The following is a 25,156-nucleotide window of genomic DNA, read 5'->3' on the forward strand; positions in this document are numbered from 1 at the left end:
ATATAAGATTTCTACCTACAAAGAACATCAAGACTAAAGTTAGTTTACGGATGGGAGAATGGAAGGAAATATTTGCAACATCTTAAATTGATAAGCAATTTGTCCAAATATAAACGCCTACAGAATCAACTAAAAAAAGAACTATAAATTGTTTAAAAAAATGGCAAAGGATATTAAAAAGCAGTTTACAAACAGCAAGTCCCTTAGAGTAAAACAGTGAGCTCTCATTTTGTAGCTATTAGCCTAACCAAAATAAATAAAAAGGGTAAGCCCACGTGAGATGTGGAGGGAAATAGGAATGCTCATGCAGCACAGGTGAGTGGGACTGATATGGCCATTCTGGACAACATCTGGAACTATTTTGAGATTCACACCCATGAGGGGAATTGCTGGCTGATGGGTTATGCAGATACTAAAGTTAAGAAGCTTCCTGCAGACCAGGGAGCTCCTGGAGCTGTTCACTGCAGAATCACTGTCTACTGCTGTGCACAGGCATGAGGGACCGACCACCTGCCACAGTCTAGGGCCCGAGAATGATGGCGGTGGTGTTAAGTATGAGCAGTACTATGTTTAACCACAGTGGAGATTCATCAAGGAATACCAAGCAGCAGTGACAACACTTAGTACTGCAGATTAAATATATGCTTGGAAATATCTTAATTTTCCACTAACTGTTCTATTTTATAAGAAACTGAATGTGACAGGTAACACCATCACTTACAGAAATTTAGCACATTAGAGAGGTTGCTACTATAGGGAGAAGAAGAATGGATTACAGGAATAAAAGTTAATAGAAGCAGGCATGGTTGTGCACACCTATTATCCCAGCAGCTCAGTAGGCTGAGGCAGGAGGATCACAAGTTCAAAGCCAGCCTCAGCAACGGCAAGGCACTAAGCAACTCAGTGAGACCCTGTCTCCAAATAAAATATAAAAAAAGGGCTGGGAATGTGGCTCAGTGGTCTATGTGCCCCTGAGTTCAACACCCCTATACCAAAAAAAAAAAAAAAGTTAATAGAAAAAAATTTTTATAATGTTTAGAGAAGTGATATTACCTGATTATAAGACTTATTTTAATGCTACAGGACAGGCATATTGGTGCACACCTGTAATCCCAGCTATCCCAGAGGCTGAGGCAGGAGAATCACAAATTTGAGGCCAACCTTGGCAACTTAGTGAGACCCGTCTCAAAAAATAAAAAGGGCTGTAGCGTACTTCAGCATTAGAGCATCCCTGGGTTCAATCCACATTATTTATATAAAAAATAAATTTTATTTTTATTCAAATAAAATAATAACAATAAACTTATAGTAATCAAGACAGTGTGGTATTGGTGTCAAGATGAACATATACATCAATGGAACAGAAGAGCAAGTGCAGAATAAATCCACAAGTATGTGGTGGCACGTGCCTGTAATCCCAGCCACTTGGGAGGCTGAAGCAAGAGGATTTCGAGTCTGAAGCAGGTGGAGAAGGACTGGGAGTTTAGTTCTAAGGTAAATCATCCTTGGTTTCAATCTGGGAGGGGGAGGGGGAGGGGGAGGGGAGGGGGAGGGGGAGGAAGAAAAAAAACCGGCTGTGCCAAGTGTCTGGGAGAGTGTAAAATGTAGAACTGGAACTCCGGCCTAGTGGGAATGTAAAATAATACAACCTCTCAGAAAACAAGTGTTATTCCCAAGGTTATAAACATGCACTGTCATAGGACCCAAACATTCCATTCCTAGGTATTGACCCAAGAAACATGAAAGCAGGTGTCCACACAAAATCTTGTGCATGCAATTCCTAAGGGTTTTGTTAGTAATAGCCCAACTGGAAACAACCCAAAGGTCCCTCAACAGTGAATTGCTCAACAATTTGGGGTGTACCCATACAAAGCAAGACTATTAAATAAATTTTACTTTATTATAGAAACAAGGAACTATTGATACACACAACATGGATGAACCGCAAAAGACTTATGCTGAGTGGGTACAGTACGGTTCCATCTTCTCTACATAAGATTCTAAAAAATGCAAACTACAGTGACAAATTACATCAGTGGTCGCCTAGGGAGGGGGAGAGTTTCCTAAGTGGCATGAGGAAACTTTTAGCACTGATGGGATGTTTTCATGATCTTGATCGTGGTAATGGCTCCATGGCGGACACATGTCAAATTGTGCTCTAAATATGTGCCATTTATCCCAGTCAATTATATCCGATTGTTTTTCAAGATAAAGTCAGGTGACTTAGAGCCCAGGATCACCCAGTCGGGAACTGGGGGCGTGATTCAGAAGGGCCAGCCATCGGGAGCGGCTCTCTGGCCCAGGAAAGTGCTGGAAGGCCCCGAGCTGAGCGCGGCCGCCGTTAATCATTACCAGTGGGCGGCCCGAGCGCGGCTCCGCCCCGGGGCAGCCTCCAGAGCGCCCCGCGCGCTCGCCGTGCCTCCGCCACCTGCTGCCCGCCCGGCCACCTGCCCGCGCGCCGCGCCCGACATGGTGAGCTCGAGATCGCGCCGCGCCGGGGCGGGGAAGGGCCGGGCGTGGGGAGGGCGGTGGGGTCCCTTCAAGCCTCTGCAGAGCCTACGTGGCCCGCCTTGGACCGTCGGGTCTCCCTGGCCGGGGTGGCCACCGGGCTGTTGAGGGGCGGTGGCGGGCAGGCACTGCGAGGCGGCAGCTGGGCCTGGCCTTGGCTCCCTGTCGCACAGCTGCGCGCCCGCCCCAGAGGCGGGGCGGAGAGCGGGGGCAGCTGCTGTGAGCGCCCGGGCAGGGCCTGATCCAGGCCCCTTCCTGCCCCCACTAAGGTTGGGGGTCTAGCAGGGATTCAGACCTGGTACCAATGCACCTGGCCTCAGACCCCGCCCCTGCGCCTGATTGGAGGTCAGTGCCCTGCGTGGGCTCCTGATGGCCCCGGATCATCCTTCTTCCAGGCTGAACTCCCCCCCCCCCCCCCGCCACCCCGGGGCGGGCTATCAGACCCTTCCGGGCTGTGCATCCGGGAGCGGCTAGGCCAGGAACCGTCGTTGGGAGCATCCAGGACTGGAAGGGCATTTTGGCAGTTACAGCTTGGTGATAGGGGCTGAGATGTAGGTTTGGGTAATCAGTAACCCCTCCGCACACTCCCCCAGAGACCAGAGGTGGGTCTAGGCCTGACCCTGATTTACTAAGCAAACAAGGCTCCTTCCCTCTGACCCCAGAGTTCAGTTTTGTCAGTCTGCCCAGGCTATGGGACTTTGGAAATCCTAGAAGATTCTAAAAAGATATAGGGGCCCTTCAGGAGCTCACCTGTACCTGCCTGCCCCCTTTCAGAGCAAAGAAAATAAACTGGTCTCTGATGTCTTGGCTGACATTTGGTTGCCTGGAAACAGACCAGGCTTATCAGCCCCAGAAAAGGCAGCTCTGGAAAGGAGACCTTGTTGTCAGGTGGACCATGCACATCTCAGCTGCCATCCCTGTCCCTGTCTGTAGCCATGGCAAGAGAAGGACCAAGCCTCATCCAGTTCAGAGAAAGATCCCACATTTTCTGGAGGGAGAAAATCTTCTACCCAAAGTGCTAGGTCAATGCAGTGAACCCATCATGGCCTCTGGGGATTGAACCCAGGGGCGCTCAACCACTGTCACATCCCCAGCCCTTTTTATATTTTATCTAGAGACAGGGTCTCGCTGACTTGCTTAGGGCCTCGGTAAGCTGAGGCTGGCTTTGAACTTGCAATCCTCCTGCCTCAGCCTCCTGAGCCGCTGGGATTATAGGCCTATGCCACCGCACCTGACCCAGGAGGTATTTTTAAAAACCCATGCATTTACTTAGTAGCCGTGTGGTTTATTAAAGTGTTGCACTGGCACTTCTGGATGATTCGTGAGGTAGAGCTCTTGTCGCTTGACCCATGAATCCAAAATTCTCTGAGTGCCACAGGGCCACCTGACTGGTAAATTGTGAAAACTGAGACTTAAACCAGCTGGGCCAACTCCCCCCAGGGCGTCCAGACTGTGGGCTGCTTCCTAAAACCTCAAGGAAACTCCCTTGCTTTCTCTCCCCAGACCTAATTGATTTCAGCTTGGCCCCTGTCCCTGTCTGCTCTTGGGTGGTTTTATTTTAGAAGTCTAGCTTCTGGGGTCCTTTAAGCTCCTGGGTCCCTCTAGAGGACAGAACTGACCCTGGTTTCTTCTCTGAGGGTTCACTCGTGGCCTGACCCGTGTCACATCGGGCTTCCTCCAGTGTGCCCTACCAATAGACAAACAGGATGGGGTTTGCCAGCTGCCTCAGGACAAGTTACTCCCCCTCTGGGACTGAGCCTTGTGGCCAGAGCTCCCCAAGCTTCCAGGAGACAGAAAGCCTGAGAACCTAGGCCTGGCAGCTGGGGACCAGAGGCTAGGTGGTGGTGTGGTTAAGTGCCTTTGGGGCGCAGAGCCACGGCAGTCGGCTGCAGTGTGGTTAAGAATCACTGGAAACGCGTTCTACATGCTGTGCCCAGCCCAGCCCAGGGATGCAGATGCACAGACCACACTTTTGAGAACCTCCTAGTGCTGGGGTGAGAGGGGTGGAGAAGCCCTGTCTCCTCTCTATACCTCCGCTTTCTCTGAAAGCTCTGGAGGGGTGGGGGTGGGGGGCGCAGAGAGGACAGAGTTGATACCAAGGGAGGCTGGAGCAAGGAGTGGCAGTGCAGGTCTAATCCCAGCCACTCGGGAGGCTGTGGTGGGAGGATCATGAGTTGAAAGCCAGCCTCAGCAACTTAGCAAGACCCTATCTCAAAATAAAAATAAAAAGGGCTGGAGATGTGGCTCACTGGTAGAGCGTCCCTGGGTTCAATCTTTGGTACCAAAAAAAAAAAAAGGAAGATTGATAAAGGGAGGACTGATAGTTGGTGCCCTTTTCCTGAACCTTGTGTGAGATCTGGGCAGGATTTTGCTTTTACTCCTCATCATAGATATAATCCACACAGCTGGGGGGCTTGGGGCGGGTTGGAGGGGGGAGTGCTGCTTCGTCCTGTGATTGGCATTACACTTCCTTTGGGATCTTTCTCTCTCTGAGGGGAGTGTAAAACTCAACACCTGAGAGCCTATCAGTGAGTAAGCCCAGACCCCACCTCCTGGGTGAAGCACCCCTCTCAAGTCCTGCTGGTCTGTTGCCTAGAGAGCTGCTGCCCTTTGGTCATCCGTGTCCACAGCAGCCAGCACAGGCTGGCTCAGTTCCCTGTGGTCTGGGGCCCTCTCTTTTGACCTATGAAAGAAATGCCCTTGGGCCTCTGCTCTCTTCCTCTTCTAGGCTGGCAAAGCACACAGGCTAAGTGCTGAGGAGAGAGACCAGCTGCTGCCAAACCTGAGGGCTGTGGGGTGGAATGAGATGGAAGGCCGAGACGCCATCTTCAAGCAGTTCCATTTCAAAGACTTCAATAGGGTGTGTCCAGGGTGGGAGGGTTTGCCCATTCTGGGGCTGGTGGGCCACACCTGTCCCTCCCTTCAAGTCCTACAGTGCCAGACACACTAATCCAGTTTATTCAGGCACCGCTGGTGGGGAAATTCATTTCCTTGAATAACTTGGAAAGTGGCATCCTCAGGAATCACAGAGTAGGAATGTGGGTCTTGGACTCTCCCTACCTGGAACAGTCCTCAGAAAAGACAGCCCAAGTAGCAAACAGAGATACATCTGAGGATGTTTTCATAGTCAAAAGACTAAGACTTTAACCTCTTGAACTTGTTAGGGATCTTAGTAAAAGGCCTTCTTCCTGCTATAGAGAGACAACCTGGAAGTCAGATCTCAGAGCAGGGGCAGGTTGTCATGGGAAATGATTAGAGCTAAGGGAAGCTAGTCCAGCCTCCTGTATCAATCGACCAGTAAAAGGTGCCCAGGAGTCCTTTCTCTTAGAGCGCTAACCTGGGTTTCACTTCACTTAAATAGGCTTTTGGCTTCATGACCAGAGTGGCCCTGCAGGCAGAGAAGCTGGACCACCATCCTGAGTGGTTTAACATGTACAACAAGGTGAGCAAGGTTGTGTGCCTGTGTTGTGCTCTGTTTCCATCCACATCTGAGCACTTGGGCGCTTTCTGAAGGCTCTCCCTTGAACTGGACTCTGCCCCCCACCACAGGTTGACTGTCCATTCAATCTGTCTACCTCCTTCCTAGAATCAACATTAAGTGGTCAGTCTCACTACAAATTAAGGACATTCAAATTAAAACACTTTGAGATACTTGTGGTTAAAGTAGATATCGATAAGGCAAAACCCAAGAAAGGAAAGGCTGTGGGAATCAGGCATAATTATTAATAGCTCCACGTGGTTTTAATCTTTCTGGGGGGATAGAAGAATAAAAAAGTAATAAACTTGAACTGAGAATCCCCATGCATAACAAACAGATCTGTCTGCTTAATCAATTGAATAGTCAATAGTCATACCTAGCATGTGCCAAGAACTCTGCTGGCCTGTTTAAAAACATTAAGGATGGAAGAGGCTCTTTGTAAATGGGTAGTTTAGGAGCCAGCAGTAGTTTGGGTTCTGCCTTTAGCTTTTAGGTTGCTCTTGACATCTGGATGTTAAATTTTTATTCTGTAGTTGAAGTCACCATTGTTTTTGGAAAACATTAAGGAGAGGTGCAGTACAAGATGGCTTTGCACTGCTGTCACAGACCTGTCAGGGAAGCAGGACCCAGGAAAGATGGCAGTGACCAGCTGCTGTTCTGGAGCGCTTAGTGGGGCTGAGCCCAAGTTAGTGAGTCTCCTACTCTTAGGTGAAGTCAGTGGAGTTGCCCTGAACTTCTGTTTGTTTGTTTCAGGTGCACATCACCCTGAGCACCCATGAATGTGCGGGCCTTTCAGAACGGGACATAAATCTGGCCAGCTTCATCGAACAAGTAGCAGTGTCCATGACATAGACCCTGCCCTTCTTTGCATTCTTCAGGGGAAGGGCGGGTGACTGAACTGGGAATCCAGGTAGGGAGCCCTTGGTCCCTGAGACTGCTGAAGTCGTCTCTCCTATGTCCACCCTTCTTGCCTCCATGTAGGGGCAGAGTCCATGTTGTGGGAAGATGGCAGCGTCACTGCCAACACCAGGAACTGAGCCCCTTCCCCTCTGCCACTCTTCATCCTTGGGCTGTTACATTAGAGTGAGCCCTTCCTTTCCTGGCAGGTTCCCAACAACAATAGTGATTTGCTTCCCAGGATGTGTCTTGATCCCAAATCCGTTTCCCAAGCAGCTGTGACACAGGGTGAAATAAAATCCTATCTTAGGAAACACATGTGTTTTTATTCTTCTAATAAAATCTAATGCATCATGTGGTCCTACTGGGGATGGAACCAGGGCCTTGCACACACCAGGCAACTTCAGGTTCATTATCATGTAGGGGACTTAATCAGGAAGACTATCGACTAGGCAGAGGAAAACTAGGTTAAGGCTAAATGTCAGGATAAGAAATGAGCAGTGACTAATGGTGACAAAGATGATTCTGAGTCAAAGACCCAAGGAGGGTTCTTGAGAGGCAGAGATGGCTAAGGGGGCATCATGAACACAGGTAAAGATGAATAGGGCATGGGACCTCTATCTAGACCGTCTGGGATGATGTTGTCTTCTTCTTGCAGTCATGACTAATTTTATGTGTCAATTTGGCTGGGCCATGGGGTGCCCAGACCTTGGGTCAAGTATTATTCTGAGTGTATCAGTGTTGATGTTTTGGATGAGATTCGTGTGTTGGTATTGAGTACAGCAGAGTGCCCTCCCTAAGGCAGAAGGCTGACATAGAGCAAAAGGGCTGGCCCACTTCCACATAGAGAACACTTGCCCTGGGCTGGGGTTGTGGCTCAGTGGTAGAGCACTTGCCTTGCATGTATGAGGCACTGGGTTCAATCCTCTGCACCACATAAAAAATAAATAAATAAAATAAAATCATTGTGTCCATCTACAACTAAAAAAATGTTTTTAAAAAAAAAAAAAGAGAACACTTGCCTATCTGCCTTGAGATGGGACGTTGGTCTTTTCCTGCTTTCAGATTCAAACTGAACAGTCCTTGCTCCATGGGTCTCAAGCCTGCTGGCCTCTGTACTGAGGCTGCACCTCAGGTCTCCTGGGGCTCCAGCTTGCCAACCACAGATCTTGGGACTTTCTGATCTCTAGTCACATGAGCCAGTTCCTCCTGTGTGTATACTGGCTATTTTAACCTCATACACTGACCTGTAACACCAAAGGCGAGCTCCTAATCCTGATGACCTTTGCATTTCTTGAAATCTTAGCCAAGGTCTCAGGGCTCACCTGCTTTTATTCTATAAGACAGGAAATGAGCTGTGGTTTAGGAGTCAGTTAAGGGCTGATTTGCACAGGACTGGTCCCCAGTCAGTAACTCCAAGACAGAATAGGTCTACAGATGTACCATGACTGGGAAGGGGACAGTCAGAGAAGACTCACCTTCACCCCAGTGTGCATGCCACATAGACCCCCCACCTTGCATGTGCTGTGAGACAGACAGGGAAGCTCTCTCCCAGGATCGCTCACCTGTGGTGCCAACCTGAAGCACTGCCTGGGCCCTGAGATGCCTGGCAAATGCCAGAGTCATTAGGAGCAGGCATCCTGCAAGATCCCAACTCAGGCAGTCAAGATGAGTCAAACCCCAGGACCACAAAAGAGGCAGAGGTTGGTGGCTGAGAAATAAGCTTGCTGTCTAAAGAGGGTAAGCAGGACCCTTTCTTAGCCTACATGCTGTAAAAGACAATCAAGACCCATGTGGATGGTGATTTTTCTGCAATGCTTAACATCAAGACCAGCAAGATTCAGACAGAGGTCTCTTATATCTGATGACTGAGGATTACGGGACAGAAGACACCAGACATGGAGTTGTGGACTGTGCCTCTGCTTTTATCATGGATCAAGAGTCAAAAAATTGACACCCATGCAGCCCTCCATTTGTATAAGGTAACTTTGTGTGGGACAAAGACATAGGCAACACTTTTCAGAAACATATGTTTATTCTAAAACTAATCCCAATAATTGAAAATAAGAGGGGATATTAAGCAGAGAAAAGATGATGTCAAGCACAAAAGCACAAGTGAAAACTAAGGCCATTAAAACCCCAAGTCAAGAAAGGGCTATCAAAGCCTTCTGCCCGCCCAGGCTATGGCCTGTCATTATTTCTGTCACTGTTGGGACCAGCTAGAAGCTGCTTGGTGCCTCCAAGAACCCTACAGAGAAGGCAAAGGGGTCTAGAGCTGCAGAGGCAGTGCCAGGCCTCCCGGTCACTACCTGTTAGATGGGCCAGGCCCCGGCTGCAAGCACACCCTGGCCTCTCCTTAGGGTTTATATGCGGCTCAGGGGACCAGGCCATTTGACAGTAGCTACAACAAAGCCAGCACTCCTTACCTTCATTCTGGAAAAGTCTGAATGGGATGAAAACCAGAATGGAAAGCTAGGCTACCTGAAGACAGCCTTAGATCCTGACCAGCCCTTGGGAAACCACCTCTTCCTCTTTCAGAATGGAACAAGATGCCCAGTAGTGACGTGTGAAGATCACCAGAGCTCTGTCAGCCCCAAGACCAAATGCCAGGCTCAGAGCCATGACATGTCCTTTGGTCAGATAGAGCTGTGTGGCCCAGCTGGCCGAAGACCATCCAGGTGGCTTATTCCTTGGTACATGGCAAGTAGAGTAGATGAAGATGGCAGGAAACAGAAGATAGCGCTGGTCCTGGGGAACTGATGTCCTGTCCTCCAGGACTCCCAGAACAGGTGTGTCTACCAGTCCTGGTGTAGAGAGACCAATTAGCTACCTACTGAAGCTCCTAGACACCAGCCCGATTGCTGCTAGCTTGTGTCCCTTGGCCCTGCCAATTAGCAGCCACATGACGATTCACCACCAGGGGGCGATCCCTCACCAACAGCCCATTGGAGCGCTGCCATCAGGGCATGATGATCTGGTTTGTGTGCACCCCAGTAAACAAATGAATGCAACCATCCACAGTGGGACATTTAATTGTTTAATTTCTTTTAAAGAGATTATTGCTGCAATTAGGAAGGGAGCGTATTTTTGAAGAGGGGGAAGGTTAGAGAAGACAAAAAAGATTTAAAAGAGGCAAGTACCATTTTCCAAGTATAAAACTGGTAATATTAAAAGTGACGTGGCAGTATTTTCACAGGACTACTTACTTCTAATGCAGAAACAAGACAGTATAGTTTTTGCAGAAGCCAATGTGACATCTGTTAGCAACATGATACCATTAATAGATACCCTACTCACCTGAGCCACATACTAGGAATTATGTGCACACCCACCCACACACACACACACACACACAAATCTACACAAAATGAAAGCCTACACAAGTGTTAAGTCAAACTAAGGCTCTTAATAATAAATTAAAGTGGTTACAGTCGGTCCCTTTGAAAACCACCACCGCCCCCAGCACCAGTGCTGTCACAGTACAGAGGAAGTGAGTGGCTCAGGGTCTGGTCCTGGGGAAACAGAAAGGGCATGTGCTTCTCCTTTTTAGCAGCTAGCAAGCCATGGTGCAGCTTGTTGGGTGGCCCCGACTCCCTGGACCACCTCCAACATGATGCCTGGAGGCCTGGGACAATTCTTGGCTCCAACCCACAGCTACTCTCTCAAGGAAGTGCCCACCAGTTCAGCAAGTAGGAGGAAGTGTGTGACTCCCACGTCCTAAAGATCTCAGCCTCTTCCTGACACACACACGAAGGTACATCAACCGCTCCTGAACCCCACAACGCACTGCAGAGCAAACAGGAGGGAAGCAAGCACGTGAGCGCACACTCACACACACCAGCCCTGCAATGATGTGGCCAGCTTGTCACAGTTACTGGGTGAAAAGTACAGTGCTAAAGAACACCTGTGACAGACGTGCTAAGGAACTCGAGGGCAGCTTGAGGACAGCAGCCTGGGAGGCACAAGTCCCTGAGAAGGGGAGGGAACAGAGTGAAGTTGCTCTGGACTTGTTCCTAAGTTCTTGTCACCAGAACAGCGACTTCTAAGACTGGTCCACTTCCCCTAGGACTGGGTCAGGAAGAGCTCACTGCTGGGGAGAAAGGCACATGGTATAATGTCACTAGAGAAGGACAGTGTCTCAACCTAGATCAGGGCCCCCCAAAAGGGAGAAAAGTAGGAAGTGAGCGCAGGATTGGCTCTTTCCCTCTGTACACCCTGAGCAACTAGTCTCCTGGAGGAACTCCAGGCCCTAGACTATAATGGCTGCTGGAAGTCGTACATTCCTATTCCAAAATGTTTGTTGTTCCCCTGCTGCTCCCTTTTAGCCAGGGCTGCGGAGCATCCAGTACCTGAGGCTAAATTGCCTAGTACCTTTGGAAAGTAAATCAAAGAAGAAGAGGCAGGAAGATGTGGAGAGAGGAAATGTTCTCCACGCCCTTCCACACCCATCTAGGGTAAATCAAGGCAACTTGTGGAGGTGCTCTGAGCTTTCCTTCAGCAGACAGAATCCCTTAGGGCGAGGCAGAACCACCACTAACTTTGGTGACCCATACGGAACCTGGATGCTCACCTATGCTGATATTCAGGGAAGTATAGAAAACCATTTGGTTTTTGCTCATCACCGAAAGGACTCAAGTATACTCTGGCCATTGCCAACGCAGGGAGGCAGCACCACAACCAGAAAGCCCTAGATGCTCTGGAAACCATTCTCTTCATACTCTAGGGAAACAGTAACAAACCCATGGGCACATCATTTCAAATAAACATCTCCAGAGATGGCGACAACCAACATTTCATAGGGCCTGTCAGCAAACAAGAGGACAATGGAGCACTCCATACCCTGCCGTGGGCAGACGTGGTCAACCACTCCAGTGCTGCACAACAGGGAACAGCAACCTGGCCAACCTGTGTCCCGGAAAAACAGAACGAGCTACAATGAAAGAGATTTTGAAAGATAACTGAAATACTCTTGAGTAGAGGGCTGCGAGAGACTCCTACTTAGAATGTACCTAACACCCACCCAAGGAAATACCTGTTACATACTCTGTGCTGCCTAGCTAGCCAAAACATCTACCTAGGTAACAAGGAAACCCTTTTGCTATCTTACAGCTTCCCTATAGAATCAAGACAGGCCAGAGCCACCACATAAGAACTGAGCAAAGATGAAAGCTGAGAAGTTAGAGAAGGAAAAAGTTAAAACAATTCCTAGGGTAACATTTATGACAAAGGAAGAATCATTATGCAGTAGAATCCTCTGGGGGTCTTCAAATTAAAAATCATTAAAAAGTAACAAGAGGAACCAACGTCCTGAGGCGCAAGCTGTCTCGTGGTCTACCTCGTGGTGCTCTATGGAGCAGGAATAGATGTCAAAGTTGCACGCAGCCTGTTCCATCCCTCGAGAACCTTCTAAAGACCAGATGCTCCTTGGGACTGGAAAGGGTCCGTGCTCAGCGGGGTTTTGGAGAACCATTCATTTGGCTGCCCTTGGTCACAGCGTCCGTACTATACAGGCTGTCCAAGAAGACTGAGGACAATTCCACAACCAGATTCCTGTCAACAGTTGCCTGGGCCATGCCGTAAATGGCACCCTATAAATCCAATCAAGGATACGTTATCAGTGGTGATGAATAAGGAACAAGGATGAAACTGTGCTTATGATCCCTGCTCCCCCAGTCCTAGCTCTCCATGTGCACCCACTGACCTTCCTGACTCAGGCTCATTGTATCAGATAAACAGCTGGCACAGTGTACTATGCAAAGGTATTTTCCCGTCTGCCTTTCTGCATAAAGGAACTATTCTACAGGATTTGCTGTTAAAAAAACTCCAGAGAAAATGTGTCTGTTGACTTTTCTGTGTCAAATTATTTTTTCAAATGGACACTGTTTTCACCTGCTTTTGTACAGCACTTTCTAATCCACAATTATAGAAGCTTTATATGTAATATATGTCGGTTGAGACTCCCAGACAACCCTGGGAATGGGCAGGGAGAGATCATCCACAACGATTAACTAACAAACAGGGAAGTTTGTGAAAAGGGACAGAGACAGGAACACACTCCCAAGTGTCTGATTCTTTCAGACCCCACACCAAAGCCAAAACCTTCCAAGGAGGGAAAAAAATCTCCATGTGTCCTCACCATTCCCGTGGTCTTGGCTTTAGGATTCTTCATGATTTGGGTGACAGATTCTCGGACGTCCTTTAGGAACTGGATTGCTACTCGCTTCCGGGTATGTACTAATGTGATGCAGAAATGAATACTATGGGAAGAGAAAAAGAGATAAACCTTGAAAAAAGAAAAATATGCTCTAAAATAAAGCATTTCCCAATACAGGAATCGACTGGTTGCCTCTTCCCATCGTTCCCAGTCCTATGGGTCAGGGCTCTCAAATCCTTGGGTTGTCGAGCACAGGCTGGCATCGGGGCTTCTTGGCAGAATCTAGAACCATCCTAAGAGAATGAACACAGCTGCTTGTCCTGTGCCACCCCTCCCTTCAAGCTGTCCATCATGATTCCTCCAACCCCAGGACCACCAGCGGGATGCTTTATTTTAGATGAAATGCCTTCATAGGGAAAGGACCATGTGGCTTGGGTCTCAAAGGACTCCAGGGCAATGAGGAAACTCATTCACCCTGAAGGGAGGATAAGGGCAGAATTATGAAGAGGAAAAGGCTGGGTATGACTCAGTGGTAGAGCACTTGCCCAGCCTTTGAGAGGCCCTTGGTTCAATTGCCAGTACCAGAAGGAAAAAAAAAGGATATAGGGCTGGCAATGGCAGCCATCCACAAAAGGCAGGCTCTACGTAAAGAACACTGAGCAGACCCATTCAGCTGGAGCAAAGGACCTAAGGGTATCGTGAAAGACAGGTTAGAAAAGCATACGAAGAACACAGGGGCAGGCCTGGATGTCAGAGACCTTTCTAGAGGGTTGTGAGATAAATATTACCAGGCTACAAGTATTTTATTAGCAATCTCATGACTGTATACAAAAGAGATCAGAAAGTATAATGACTTGAGAGAGAGTGGGGGGTGGTTCTCATAGCTGACCACTTATCTCAGGTGGCTGCTACCTGATTCTGCTAAAATCGACAGCAAATCTCTTAATGCCTAATTAAATTGCAGGTGGTGAGACAGAAATCCTACAGATAATGAGGTCACCAAGAAAATGCTAGGCTCCAGCAGTCAAACTGTGCATCAGGTTACCTTGCTACCCAAGTTCTTCAAAAGCCATGGAGTGAAGGGGGGAAAAGAGGCTTCTTCAAGCATACCTGGGTGGGAACTGCAACTGGTTCAAGTTCCACCCCTTGGCAGTCATCAAATTAGACAGTCGGTAGATGTCAAAATCATGAGAGCCCAGAGCAATGACTGACAGCTGAGGATTTCCAAAAACGAAGATGCCTTTGATATTCTCCAGTCTGAAAATAAGCAAACAAAAAGGAAATTCAGCCACATACGTCCTTTGGCTATCATCTCTCAATCATCCAAAGCCTTCCCTATAACACAGTCTACCTTCTGGGGCTTTGGTCTTCTCATCTTCTACACTAAAGCAGCTAGGCTGGGATCAGTGTTTCTTAGAAGACCAGAATCACAGGAGAACACTACAAATCCCAAATCCAAACTCCATCAAGACCTAAAGAATCAGAACCACTGGCTTCTATCCCTCTACCCACTCCCAGGTCACAGCAGAGAAGGGAAGCGTCTCCTCCCGCCAGCACTGACACCTGAGCTACTGTCCTCTACCCAGATCTCCCAGGAGATGTCAAAGGGGTCAGGCTATGGGGGCATGGCCAGGCAGATGCCTTAAGCCAACTAGCAGAAAGAGCAAGAGGCAAGGCAGAGTCCCCGTCCTCCACACATACTCTGACTTGAGGAAGCGAGCGGTTTTGATGATCTGTTTGGTAGCTTCAACATAGCCGTTCTCACCGAAGTGCATCAGGGCCGCCCAACAGGCCGCAATGATGCCACCAGGCCGTGAGCCAGCGATGCTTGGGGAAGCATAGATGCCACCCTGCCAGTCTGTGCCAATGAAGAACTGGTAGCTCCTGTACTTCTTGTCACTGTATAACAACACTGACGAGCCTTTGGGGGCGTAGCCGTACTGAAGAGAGAAGGTGACATGTCAGAGTGGCTCTGCCCAGCAGCACTGGCCCTGAGCACAAGGCACAGCGATGTTCGGCACTCACACTAAGGGTTCACACTTAGAGTGTTGAAAGGGAGAAGGAACTTAATGGGTGGAATTCAGATTCTCTCTGTGAGTGAGGGGTGAGGAACTGAGGCCAGGGAAGAATGGTGCCTCGCTCAGTTGATGGGTTTCCTCTCGAGCCTAGCATGGGGTTTTCCTTATTTAAAAACTTTCTCTGGATGATACATCAGGATGGAAACAAGGATGAATTTCTACTGGAAACCAGGAAAGCAAGAAGTCACTCAGAGCAACTAAAATCACAATCTGACCACTTTCCCATCTTTTTTTGCTTAATATTATATTTCTTTTTAAGAACATTGTGGTGCTCAGAATCTAAAAGCTACTTGATCCAGCATGAAAATACACTGTGTAACTGGTTTCCTAATAGAAAATGTGCTCTCCTAATTAACTCTTACTGAAGATAATATGGAACCAATTTCATCCCCAGACCCACCCAAAAATGCATGGTGAAGAAGCAGGGGCCCAGAAGCAGCTGGTGTGGTAAGGCAAGACAGATCTTGATTGAAAACTGACTGCAGATCATTTAGAGTTTGAAAAACAAATCTTCCTATGTTATGAAATCTTCTTAATTTAAAATAAGCTCTTAATTTAAAACATGCACTCTCAACAAGGCTCAGCTTCCTGAGGCTGAATACTCCTACATCTGGATACACTGTCAAGAATGGCCAGCTGATCTCAACTTCACCTTGGCTCACCAACAGCACAGGCACAGGCATTTCAAACATCATAAGCCAAACACCTGAGCACACAGGCACCCTCTTCCCCAAGGATTCTCCCATCAGTGCACCCCAGTCATGCACAGTACTCAGTCCAGGGCCCCAGCACAGGAGCTGCAGCATCAACAGCCACCTGCTAAGGAACTCCAGGATCAACACTCGCCAACTCCACCACCACCTCAAGTAGCCTCAAAGCTTCAGCGAACCCTGTTACAATGGCCACTGAGCTGGCATGCCCTGGTTACATGCAGTGAGTGACAGGGAAGGTCTCTTAGCCACTGTGAGGCAAAGACACCAGATCCTTTCCACTATGGCTTATCACCTGTACCACTACAATCCCATCACCTGAATGGTTGACGAGATGAGAGCAAAGAGCCAGATTTAATTTTATGCTTATAGGACAAACTAATGCATTAGCCAATTTATTTTATAGATAACAGTCAAAATAACCAACTGTCAGTATTTGATTTCCTCCCTAACTCACCTTGTGGGTATCAGCTGAAATGCTGGTCACACCTTTCACCCGGAAATCAAATGGTTTCTCCAGTGGATATCCTGCTTTCTCCATAAAGACGATGAGAAAGCCTCCCAGACACGCATCTACATGAAGAGGTATTTTGTACTTGACAGCCAGCTGGTTCCAAAAAACAGAGAATTTCATTATAACCCTATAATAAAAACTTTGTAGGACATGGGTGGAAAGGTGGGCTACAAAGGCACAGCCATCCTGTACCATGTCTCCCCTGTGGTCAAACCTGGCTATTTTTTATATTTCTAACACAGTTATCTTTCAATTGTATTTAGCCTTCAGTCGATGGTGTCCGTGTTCCTAAATGCAGATTACTTCCTGATCTAAATCTAAAAGTCAACACTATTTCAGAATATCTAGTTTAAAGAGACACCTTGGTCATGTATTAATTACACTCCCCAAAGCATAAACTAATGACTTTCAGAGGTCCCAAACAGGGCTGCAAGGCTTACCCTAGGGGCTGATGAGAGCAATTCATCACCACTGTGCTCAAACCTAAAATCAAAACCACTTCTGTCCGCCAAGTATTGCACCATTAGATTCTATTTTCATATCATCTGCTTTTCTTTTTTCTTTTTTTTCCTTGTAGTACTGGGGATTGGACCCAGGGCCCCACATCTAGGCAAGTCCTCTTCCACTCTGCTACATCCCCAACCCTCCATTTGATTCTATTTTAAAATATCAGTCTGACCACCATATTAGCTCAATTATCTCATCACCTTGGCCACTTCAGAGATAGGATCTATCACACCATGAGGAAACTGTGGAGCAGAGCAGACCAGCATAGCAGTGTTCCTGGAGATGGCTCTTCTCATTGCCTAGGGATTTAAAGTTTCAAGAAACATGGGAATCTATGTTTCTGCAAAAAGAGTAATCTACAGTTACTCTTCTCTTCTGCTGTGGTGCAATCTGGGCCACAACTTAGTGTTTTGCACCAGTGTCCCCTCCACTGCTGCAGCCTGGGGAAAGACTTCCTCCCACCATGGGGGACAGAGAAGGCTATTCAGGGAACTGTCCAGAGCACAAGATAAGAAGTGAAAAGAAATACCGACGTAAGAGGCAGAGAGCCCAAATTTAGTCCCAGCCCCACAATGCACTAAGCAATAGTAAATCATTTAACCTCACAGTCTATTTCCTCATCTGTGGACTACAATAATAAAACAGCTTCCACAACCCCTTGGACTCTCGCAAGGTTCTCAAGTGTGATTCTGACAGCACTCTGCAGTTAGAAATGTTCTTCCACACAAAGGTGAAGCTTAAAAACAATTACTACTGGGAATGACAATGGCACTAATTCAGGCCAATCAAAACCACAGCTGAGTCTTGGAGTGGCTCATTCACATTGACTTCATGTTAGAAGTAAAATCCAGAGAAAGGAAAATAAAGTGAAGGCGCTGAAAGCAAAATGCAAGTCTTTAAGGTCCCAACCTAGGGGCTTGGTCATATTCTAGGATTCACAGATCTAGGAAAAGATGGAAGCACAGTCCATCACCACGGTCAGGGGCAGCTGCTGGTACTCTGCGACAGTGGGGCTGTCTGTGTGTGACTGGGAAGGCAAGTGGTGCACATCCTGCCCCCATGCCTCCAGAGCACTCACCCGCACGTCCACCTCCATCATCTTATTCAGGCCAACCCTCACAATCTTCATCCCAAAATAACTGGCAGCTTTGTCAAAGGCGGCATGGGCACTTTGGGGAGCCACACTAGATGACGGGGGAAAGGAGAATAATGAAACTCAGACCTGACAGGGTTCAAGAGAGGGCACAGTTAGCAGCCAACTAACTCATCAGAAGTAAACTTATTTTTTCCTCAAATTACTGGAAGTATTCACATTGTTTTCTAAGTGTAAACAAAAAGAAGTCTGATCATTTTCTGTAGAAACCTTCTCCCCACTATTTAGTTAGGAAATCCTTCTGGCAAAAGAAAGAACTCAGAAGTAATTCCAAAGGGAGAGAATCAAAGCACAAATTAGGCATGGCAGGAGGAATTCAGCGACAAGGGGCTTAGATAAGAGCAGGACAAGGCGGAGCATTCTAAAGGCTGGCTATGCTAAGGCACCTCAAAGAGAAGCAGCTTCCCGACCTATGCTCCCTCAGGGACTCAGGGTTCCTGGCAGGGATGCTAAAGTGGTCAAGCACCAGGTCAGCTGTCCCTCCCAACTCTGAAAGATCATGAGCCTATGAGAAACTAAAATCTCTACTTCTCCTTCACTCTTGGAAGCAGCATGTCAAACAGTATTGCAAGAGGAGCTGTGCATAGACATACTTGCTCTCTGACTTTCCTCACTCACCCTCACAACTGCTCTGTTCCCTTTAAGACAGAAAACTCTTATTATGGTAAGTATAAAGCACCAAAGACTTACACATGAAGCAAGAATGGCAGCCTGATTTATTCTCTTAGGCTAAGTATGAGTCACATTCTAAGATCACGTGTATCAGAAACTCCTTCGTCACTGCCACTTACAGAAAACACATTAACCCAAACAGTCCAGAGTAATTAGACTGTAGGAGATGGTCTATAGAAAAAAATATATATAACTAAACACCAAAATTATGTTCACAGGTAGATACATGAGTAAATCTCAAACAGATTTTTAAATAATTTGTCCTTCCAGAATAACCCTCAGATTGAATTTTTTCTAGGGAGCACCCTAATACATTCAGCCTGAAACATTTGAGAAACTTCCACTGAACTAAGATAAGTAGACAGTTTTCCTTAGGCTTCAGAAAACTTAAAAACCATAGGATTCAAACCACAGGATTCAACTCTGTCACTTTTGGAAACAGGATGTCATTCTTCCTAGTAATACATTATCACACACAAACTTGCAGGAGTGGGAACGGTCTGTAACAGTAACAGAATTTTGTTGAATGGGAAAGGACGGGGAGAGGAGCCAGGAGAGAGGGACAGGAGACTGGATTGTTAGAAGAAGAGAGGCAGCAGGAAATGGGCCACCAGCAGACAAATAGCAGCACTCAACAGGGACAATCTCAGAGGGGAAAGAGACACACATACATACATTTCTGGAGTTTTGATCCCTTTCTCTAAGGCCAGGTCCCGATAAGCTTTGCAGGCCATCAGGATGCTTTCTGTTCCCCCAGAGGTCACCTATAATAAAGAAAAGAAGCCATCAATAGGGGGAGTTAGGGACAGATATCAAAATGTACTACCTGCCCTAATCTTGACACTGTTTGGTGCAGAAACATATAAGGATTTGGGTCCATACTACAGGGCAGACACTGCTCTGTCTTTCAGAAGGAACACTGGCTATGTTGCAAAGCCTAATCTTGCTTCAGAAAAAGAAAGAAAACTCTAAATAAGTGAGTGCTTAGCACTGTCTGGAGAAACACGTATCTGCCCAGATTCACCCTGTTTACAATCCACTTATTTTTCTGCATTAATTCATCGATTTTCAGAGAGGATAGTGCATTTTATCCCATTCACAAGTATGAGGATTACTGATTTATTTTATTCATGGTTGGAAGTCAAATCCAGTGCCTTACACATGCTAAGCACACACTCTTACCACTAAACTACAGCCCTAGCCCCATATTACTGATATTTTTGTGTTGGGGGGTTTGGCACTGCAGATTGTGCCTTCACCACTGAGCTACATTCCCAGCCCTTTTTAATTATTATTTTGAGACAGAAGCTTGCTCTGTTGCCCAGGCTGAACTCGAACTTGTGATCCTCCGCCTCAGCCTCTCAAGTCAATGGAATTATACTCATGTACCATTGCACCCAGCCCAGGATTGTTGATTTTAATTTAAAATTTCAAAGCCTGTTGAAGAATGTGAAGTTGTGAAGTTACAAGTCTAGTAAAGTAGGCAATACATTAGAAGATCAGAAAAAAGAAATTTGGACTTTCCAAAGTGAACCTGTGGCTTTGACAAGTCTGGAAGATAGAAAAATGCAGAAGTTTCCACTTAGAAGTTTGTTGCTTTACTTATCTGAAAGCAAAACAAAAATCCTAATGTTTTTAAGGGAAATAAAAGATTTTTGAAAGCAAGGCTTAGCCCTACTGATAGGTGAATTTCTTTACCAGAGTTCAAAAAACATGCAGAACTCTTTTCATTTATTCTATTTTCCTCACTTGACTACAGACCCCTGAAGGTACAGGCCAATCTGTTCCTAACTATATTCCTAGAAATCAGCTGAGAGCTGACACCTAACAGACCCTCAGTCAACACTTCTTTTCTTTTTTTTTTTTTCCCAAGCCAAACTGTATCCAGCTTTACGAAAAATACTTTTCAAAAAGAATCATGGTATTTCAGGCAGGACATGAACAAACAATCATTAATAGTATATAACTTTCAAACTCCCTTCTTAGATGGACTATCAAAATCAGAAAGCCACTATAAAACCCAATGAAATCTTGATTTGATGGTCTGAATACAGAAAACTTAGAGTGAGGGTTGACATTTCACATTAACATGTTAAAACTTTTCAAGAGCTGACCCTGACTTTCAGAAAATGAAATAAAAATGGCAGAATTATTAATCTGAAGATCCACAATCCAGAAAAGGAACTGCTGCTTTTCTGAGGGACACAATCTCGATGATGTCACTGGAAGTCCAGATTGCCCTACACACTAAGGGTAAAACCAGTTGTTGGGAGTCAGGTCCCAACAGGTCTGAGTTTAGAAGAGCTAAGTCTATGCCAATGGCAGAGAGGGAGACAAGGATATAAAAATGAATTTGAGTTTTCCATACCACAAGGCTTTGTGCCAAGGATCTGTGTGCCAATATCAGGGAGTCCCTCTTCCTGGGAGCCAGGGGGAAGTCTTTTAAAATTATCAGGGAAAGATGTTTTCCCCCACAGCAATCCAGCTTTGGAGACATTCTACTAGTGACGTATGCTCCTTCCCCCAAAACCACAATGACATGTTCTATGTGCTAACAACATAGCTTAAAAAAAAAGAAGTAAACCAAAATTCTGTATTTTTATAAAACTTGATAAAAATAGTATTTCAAACTGAACAGTCACCCAAAATAGACAGTTATCAAAGCATCTCCACTTTCTGCAGGGTTATTCGCGTCCTTGCCGGCATCAGCTCTTCCCTTTTTCCCTGTGGGTACCTTCTCTCGCTTCTCTGCAGGGGTCTCTTTAGGCTTGGGCTCTGGCTCAGGAGGTGCAGGTTTGGCAGACAACCCTGCAGATCTTCTCTATGGTTCGTCCTTCACCTTGGCTTCATCTCCTTTAACATCCCCTTCAGCCTTTTTCCTGGGCACGGTGGCGATGGCAGAGGGACCAGGTGCTGGACGTGGGGACACAGCTACTTTGGTCAGTCTAGGGGTGGTTCCTGCCTTTTCTTCCTGACATTTCTTGATGCCTGACTTGATCTCCGTAAACTGTGACCAGCACAGGCATATCATAGCCACTTGGCTATCTTCTAAAAATATCTGAGAAGGAATAATTCCCAAACAAACAAAAGACTACAGCACTTAGCTAGCAGAATATCTTCTTAGATTTACCATTTCTGAAAATTCAGACCATCTCGGGCTTTTCTTTTCAAAGGTAAGAAAACTGAATCCCTAACAATTCATTCAATGTCTTATGTTAGCATCTGGTGGTGAGTAGTAGCCCATCTATGTTTTGATATTTAGTGTAGCTTAATACAAGATGGAAAGAGAAAGGGTGATTATTTCCTAATATCCATCCATATACAGGACAAAAATACCATTGGATACAGAATCCTAGTGACCAGGGGTTATATGAAAACTAACTCAGAAAAGTTAAGCCATTTTTGGACTCAGGAAGCCTTCATGGAACATGTGATTATCATCCGCAAAATAACACATGCAGAGCGGGCATGGAACACTTGTTTGTAGGTCTCTGCATTTCCATGCGGGAGAAGATAAAGTGCTCAGAGTTGAGACCAGCTCTACACATCAGCAGGCCGTCCTGTGGCCTAGCACAAAACCTCAGAATGTCATGTGAGGAGCCAGCCAGCTGTGAAGAAAGTCAGGGAAGTGCCAGCAAAGCCAATCTCCAGCACGTCAATCTCAGGTTCCTAAGGTTTGGTAATAACCGAAGCAAAAAACATTTTCAAATTACGATGCACCCACTTCATGTGTCCTGTTTTTTGATCAATAACTAATCAAATCAACATCATTACTTTGTTGGGCAAGCATGAGTGTACTGTGAAAGCAGGAATGCCTAAATCCTACTTCTAATTTTTACTTCTGATTCCTAAATTCTGCTTTTAAAAATGTTGTTACTCTCCCACTTCTATCTAAACAGGTATTTAATTGTGAGGTAAGAAAACGGAGGTGCCAGTTAAGTACTTGTTATGTTATTCAACTTCTTTCAGCATGTATAAAAACTCTCACTCTAATGTATATATTAAGAAAACAAGATATTTTCTTTCAGACGCTTTTGGTCCTGATGATGTTTGTATAAGCCAGCAATGTTCCACATGACAACCAGATTTCTTCAATGTATGGAGTCACCGCTCATACACAATAGCTGAGGCAAACAGAGTTAATAAAAGGAAAGTTTCAAGGTTAAAAAATTAAGAACGAGAAGAGTAAAAGACCCTTAGGAATAGTCTAAAGATGGCCCAGTCATTTGGCCTTCACTTGCTTCCTACTTCTCAACACTAAACTTTTCCTTCACCAAAAGCGACTCCTCAAGAGAAAGACAGAGCAAAATAAAGATAAAGAAACAGAAATAAGAGCAGAGACTAAGGGAGGAGAGAGGGAAACAGGAGACAGGAAGAGCTGGGGGTGAGAGAGACACTCAGATAATGCCAGAGCTAATTAGTTATCTTACAGAAGTCTAAGTACTAGAAGAGACTGGGAATCAGACTATCCCCTGGTTCCTACCCCAGTCACCAGAAAAGATCATGATGGGAGAGACTTAGTTTAATTGTCACAATATAAAAAGCTCCTAGGGTTGGATTTCTGGATTAAAATGGAAAATTGAAATTACTTCACCGAGTTTCCTCTCCCCTTTACATATAAAATAGGAAGCAAAGAAGAAAAAAAAAAAAGAGTGAGTGAATGAATGAGAGAGAGAGAGAGAGAGAGAGAGAGACATAGCATTGAAAGAGTTACATAGCAAAACATAGTTCCTAATCTGCAAGGAAAATGTACTAGGAAGTCAAGAAAATCTGGAGAATTCTCATTAACAGCCTATAAAAACCTTCAGAGAAACAAATGGAGAGAGCTTCCTGACCTTCCCTCTCTTCTGATCAGTGAATACTGGACATGGCTGCTCAGGAGAAATGAGTGAACCGGGGAGAGTCAGAACACCAGGCCTGACTCTTTGAATGAAGACTTCAGGGATACAGGGGGGATTAAAGCAATAATCAAAGCTCAAAGCAAGTTGCTCTTTTCCAACTGGCCAGAAAGAACAATAACATAATCTCAGAAATACAGACTAGAAATTCTAACAGATAGAATAAAGCTTTAGCTGACTCCCGCCACCAACCAAATAGTGACAGACAAGAAGTCATCCAGTGTGTGTCAGAATAGACTGAAGAGAGTCACCCCAGGATGAGCCAAGATGAAGAAACAGCAACTGTGCAACCTATGAAATGGGGGAGGTAGGATAGTATGCAGTATGCAAAATAAAAGCTCTACTCAAGGAATAAGCCAAAGTACAGAAGGCAATCCCTTATGGCTGCCTCTCACTCTAGGACACTACCACAGGATTGCAATTCAAGAAAACCAGAGTTCAAAGACTGAGCAATGAAACTACAGACCTAAAAAACAGAAGTAGCAAATGGCACCAATACAGAAATAATAAATTCATTAGGAACAGCAAGAAACAGAACAAACACTACTGAGAATAAAGATAAAACTACTGATTTAGAGATAAAAGTTTGAGATAAATTTAGTGAACCCAGATTTTAAAAAGAGAGACTGAAAGATCAATGCCACCTTCCACTTAGAGAGCATGCTCATCTGACCAGAGATATAGCCAAGGGCATTCAGAGAAGGACTGCAATGGCTGGTAACCCATGAAATAATACAAATACCCAGGCCACTTAGAAAAGATGTGAAAGACAAGATTCAGAAAGAAAGGGGCTTTCAAATATACAAAGACCTGTCACGTGGGGGGGAAAATTATGGAATTTCTATTTCCAGCAACACAGATTAATACCCTGAGCAATCCTTCTAACTAAAATAAGTAAAAAGGCGGATAAAACATTTAAAAATTTTTTTTTACATCCAGGACTGGGGTTGTAGCTCAGTGATAGAGCTCCTGCCTAGCACACATGAGGTACTGGTTCAATTCTCAGAACCACATAAAAATAAATAAAATAAAGGTACTGTATCTATCTACACCTAAAAAAAATTATACCCATCACTGAGTTAACATAAAGAAATATACTAAGCTCCAAAACAAAGTGAAATCCAGAATCCTGCAAGACAAAGTGACTGCCAAAACTAGCTCTTTTCCTGAGGAGGAACCAACCCCAGGAGACAAATGAACAGCTTGTGGACCAGGAGCTAATCTGAGGGCCTATCCAAGGAGGGCTCTAACAGAAGATGGCTGAAGACCCACACACTCTTAGGTGCAAGAGAAACAAACTCCTCTAGAACAAAAGGATGTTGCCTTTCTCAATCTCACACTAAGGGAAAGAAAAAGACTAGAATTTGAGACAAGACAGCTTTATGTGAGTCTGTGGTCTGAACTGACATGACCTCCGTGCTACAAAATTATTTCCAACCTGAGAACTGTACAATACTCAGTAACCTCCCAGCAACTGGCAAAAGTAATTCAAAATGTTCTCTGCAAGAACTTAACTTCAATCTAGGCTCAAAGAATCCCTATAGGTGAAGTTCCCAGGAAAATGAGTGACTCAAATGGGCGGAGGGG

General features: G+C 45.8%; 2 protein-coding genes across 5 annotated transcripts in view; one reads left to right on the plus strand and one right to left on the minus strand.

Moving 5' to 3' along the window:
- The first annotated feature begins 2,329 nt into the window (after positions 1-2,329).
- On the plus strand, positions 2,330-7,199 carry Pcbd1 (pterin-4 alpha-carbinolamine dehydratase 1). The gene is made up of 4 exons (XM_027931291.2): positions 2,330-2,472; positions 5,237-5,368; positions 5,870-5,950; positions 6,740-7,199. The coding sequence occupies exons 1-4, from the start codon at positions 2,470-2,472 to the stop codon at positions 6,836-6,838; spliced, it is 315 nt and encodes a 104-aa protein (XP_027787092.1). The 5' UTR covers positions 2,330-2,469; the 3' UTR covers positions 6,839-7,199.
- A 2,708-nt stretch (positions 7,200-9,907) lies between these two features.
- Positions 9,908-25,156, minus strand: part of Sgpl1 (sphingosine-1-phosphate lyase 1) — a 52,445-nt gene continuing 37,196 nt past the window's right edge. For all 4 annotated transcript variants that reach the window (XM_027931209.2, XM_027931207.2, XM_027931208.2 and 1 more), the window contains exons 8-15: positions 19,347-19,435; positions 17,925-18,030; positions 17,047-17,145; positions 16,283-16,432; positions 14,739-14,977; positions 14,148-14,294; positions 13,020-13,140; positions 9,908-12,471 (exon numbers count right to left, since the gene is read on the minus strand). In XM_027931209.2, coding sequence (XP_027787010.1) covers positions 12,331-12,471; positions 13,020-13,140; positions 14,148-14,294; positions 14,739-14,977; positions 16,283-16,432; positions 17,047-17,145; positions 17,925-18,030; positions 19,347-19,435 — 1,092 coding nt within the window. In that variant the 3' untranslated portion in view covers positions 9,908-12,330. The remainder of the gene's footprint in view (positions 12,472-13,019; positions 13,141-14,147; positions 14,295-14,738; positions 14,978-16,282; positions 16,433-17,046; positions 17,146-17,924; positions 18,031-19,346; positions 19,436-25,156) is intronic.

This window comes from Marmota flaviventris, chromosome 4 (assembly GCF_047511675.1).
Source record: "Marmota flaviventris isolate mMarFla1 chromosome 4, mMarFla1.hap1, whole genome shotgun sequence".
Classification (NCBI taxonomy): domain Eukaryota; kingdom Metazoa; phylum Chordata; class Mammalia; order Rodentia; family Sciuridae; genus Marmota; species Marmota flaviventris.

Bases quoted from the DNA above. Each gene is read 5' to 3' on its own strand.
- Pcbd1 (XM_027931291.2), top strand. The intron at 5,369-5,869 runs GTGTGTCCAGGG...TCACTTAAATAG, and splicing joins ATTTCAAAGACTTCAATAGG to GCTTTTGGCTTCATGACCAG. The intron at 5,951-6,739 runs GTGAGCAAGGTT...TGTTTGTTTCAG, and splicing joins GGTTTAACATGTACAACAAG to GTGCACATCACCCTGAGCAC.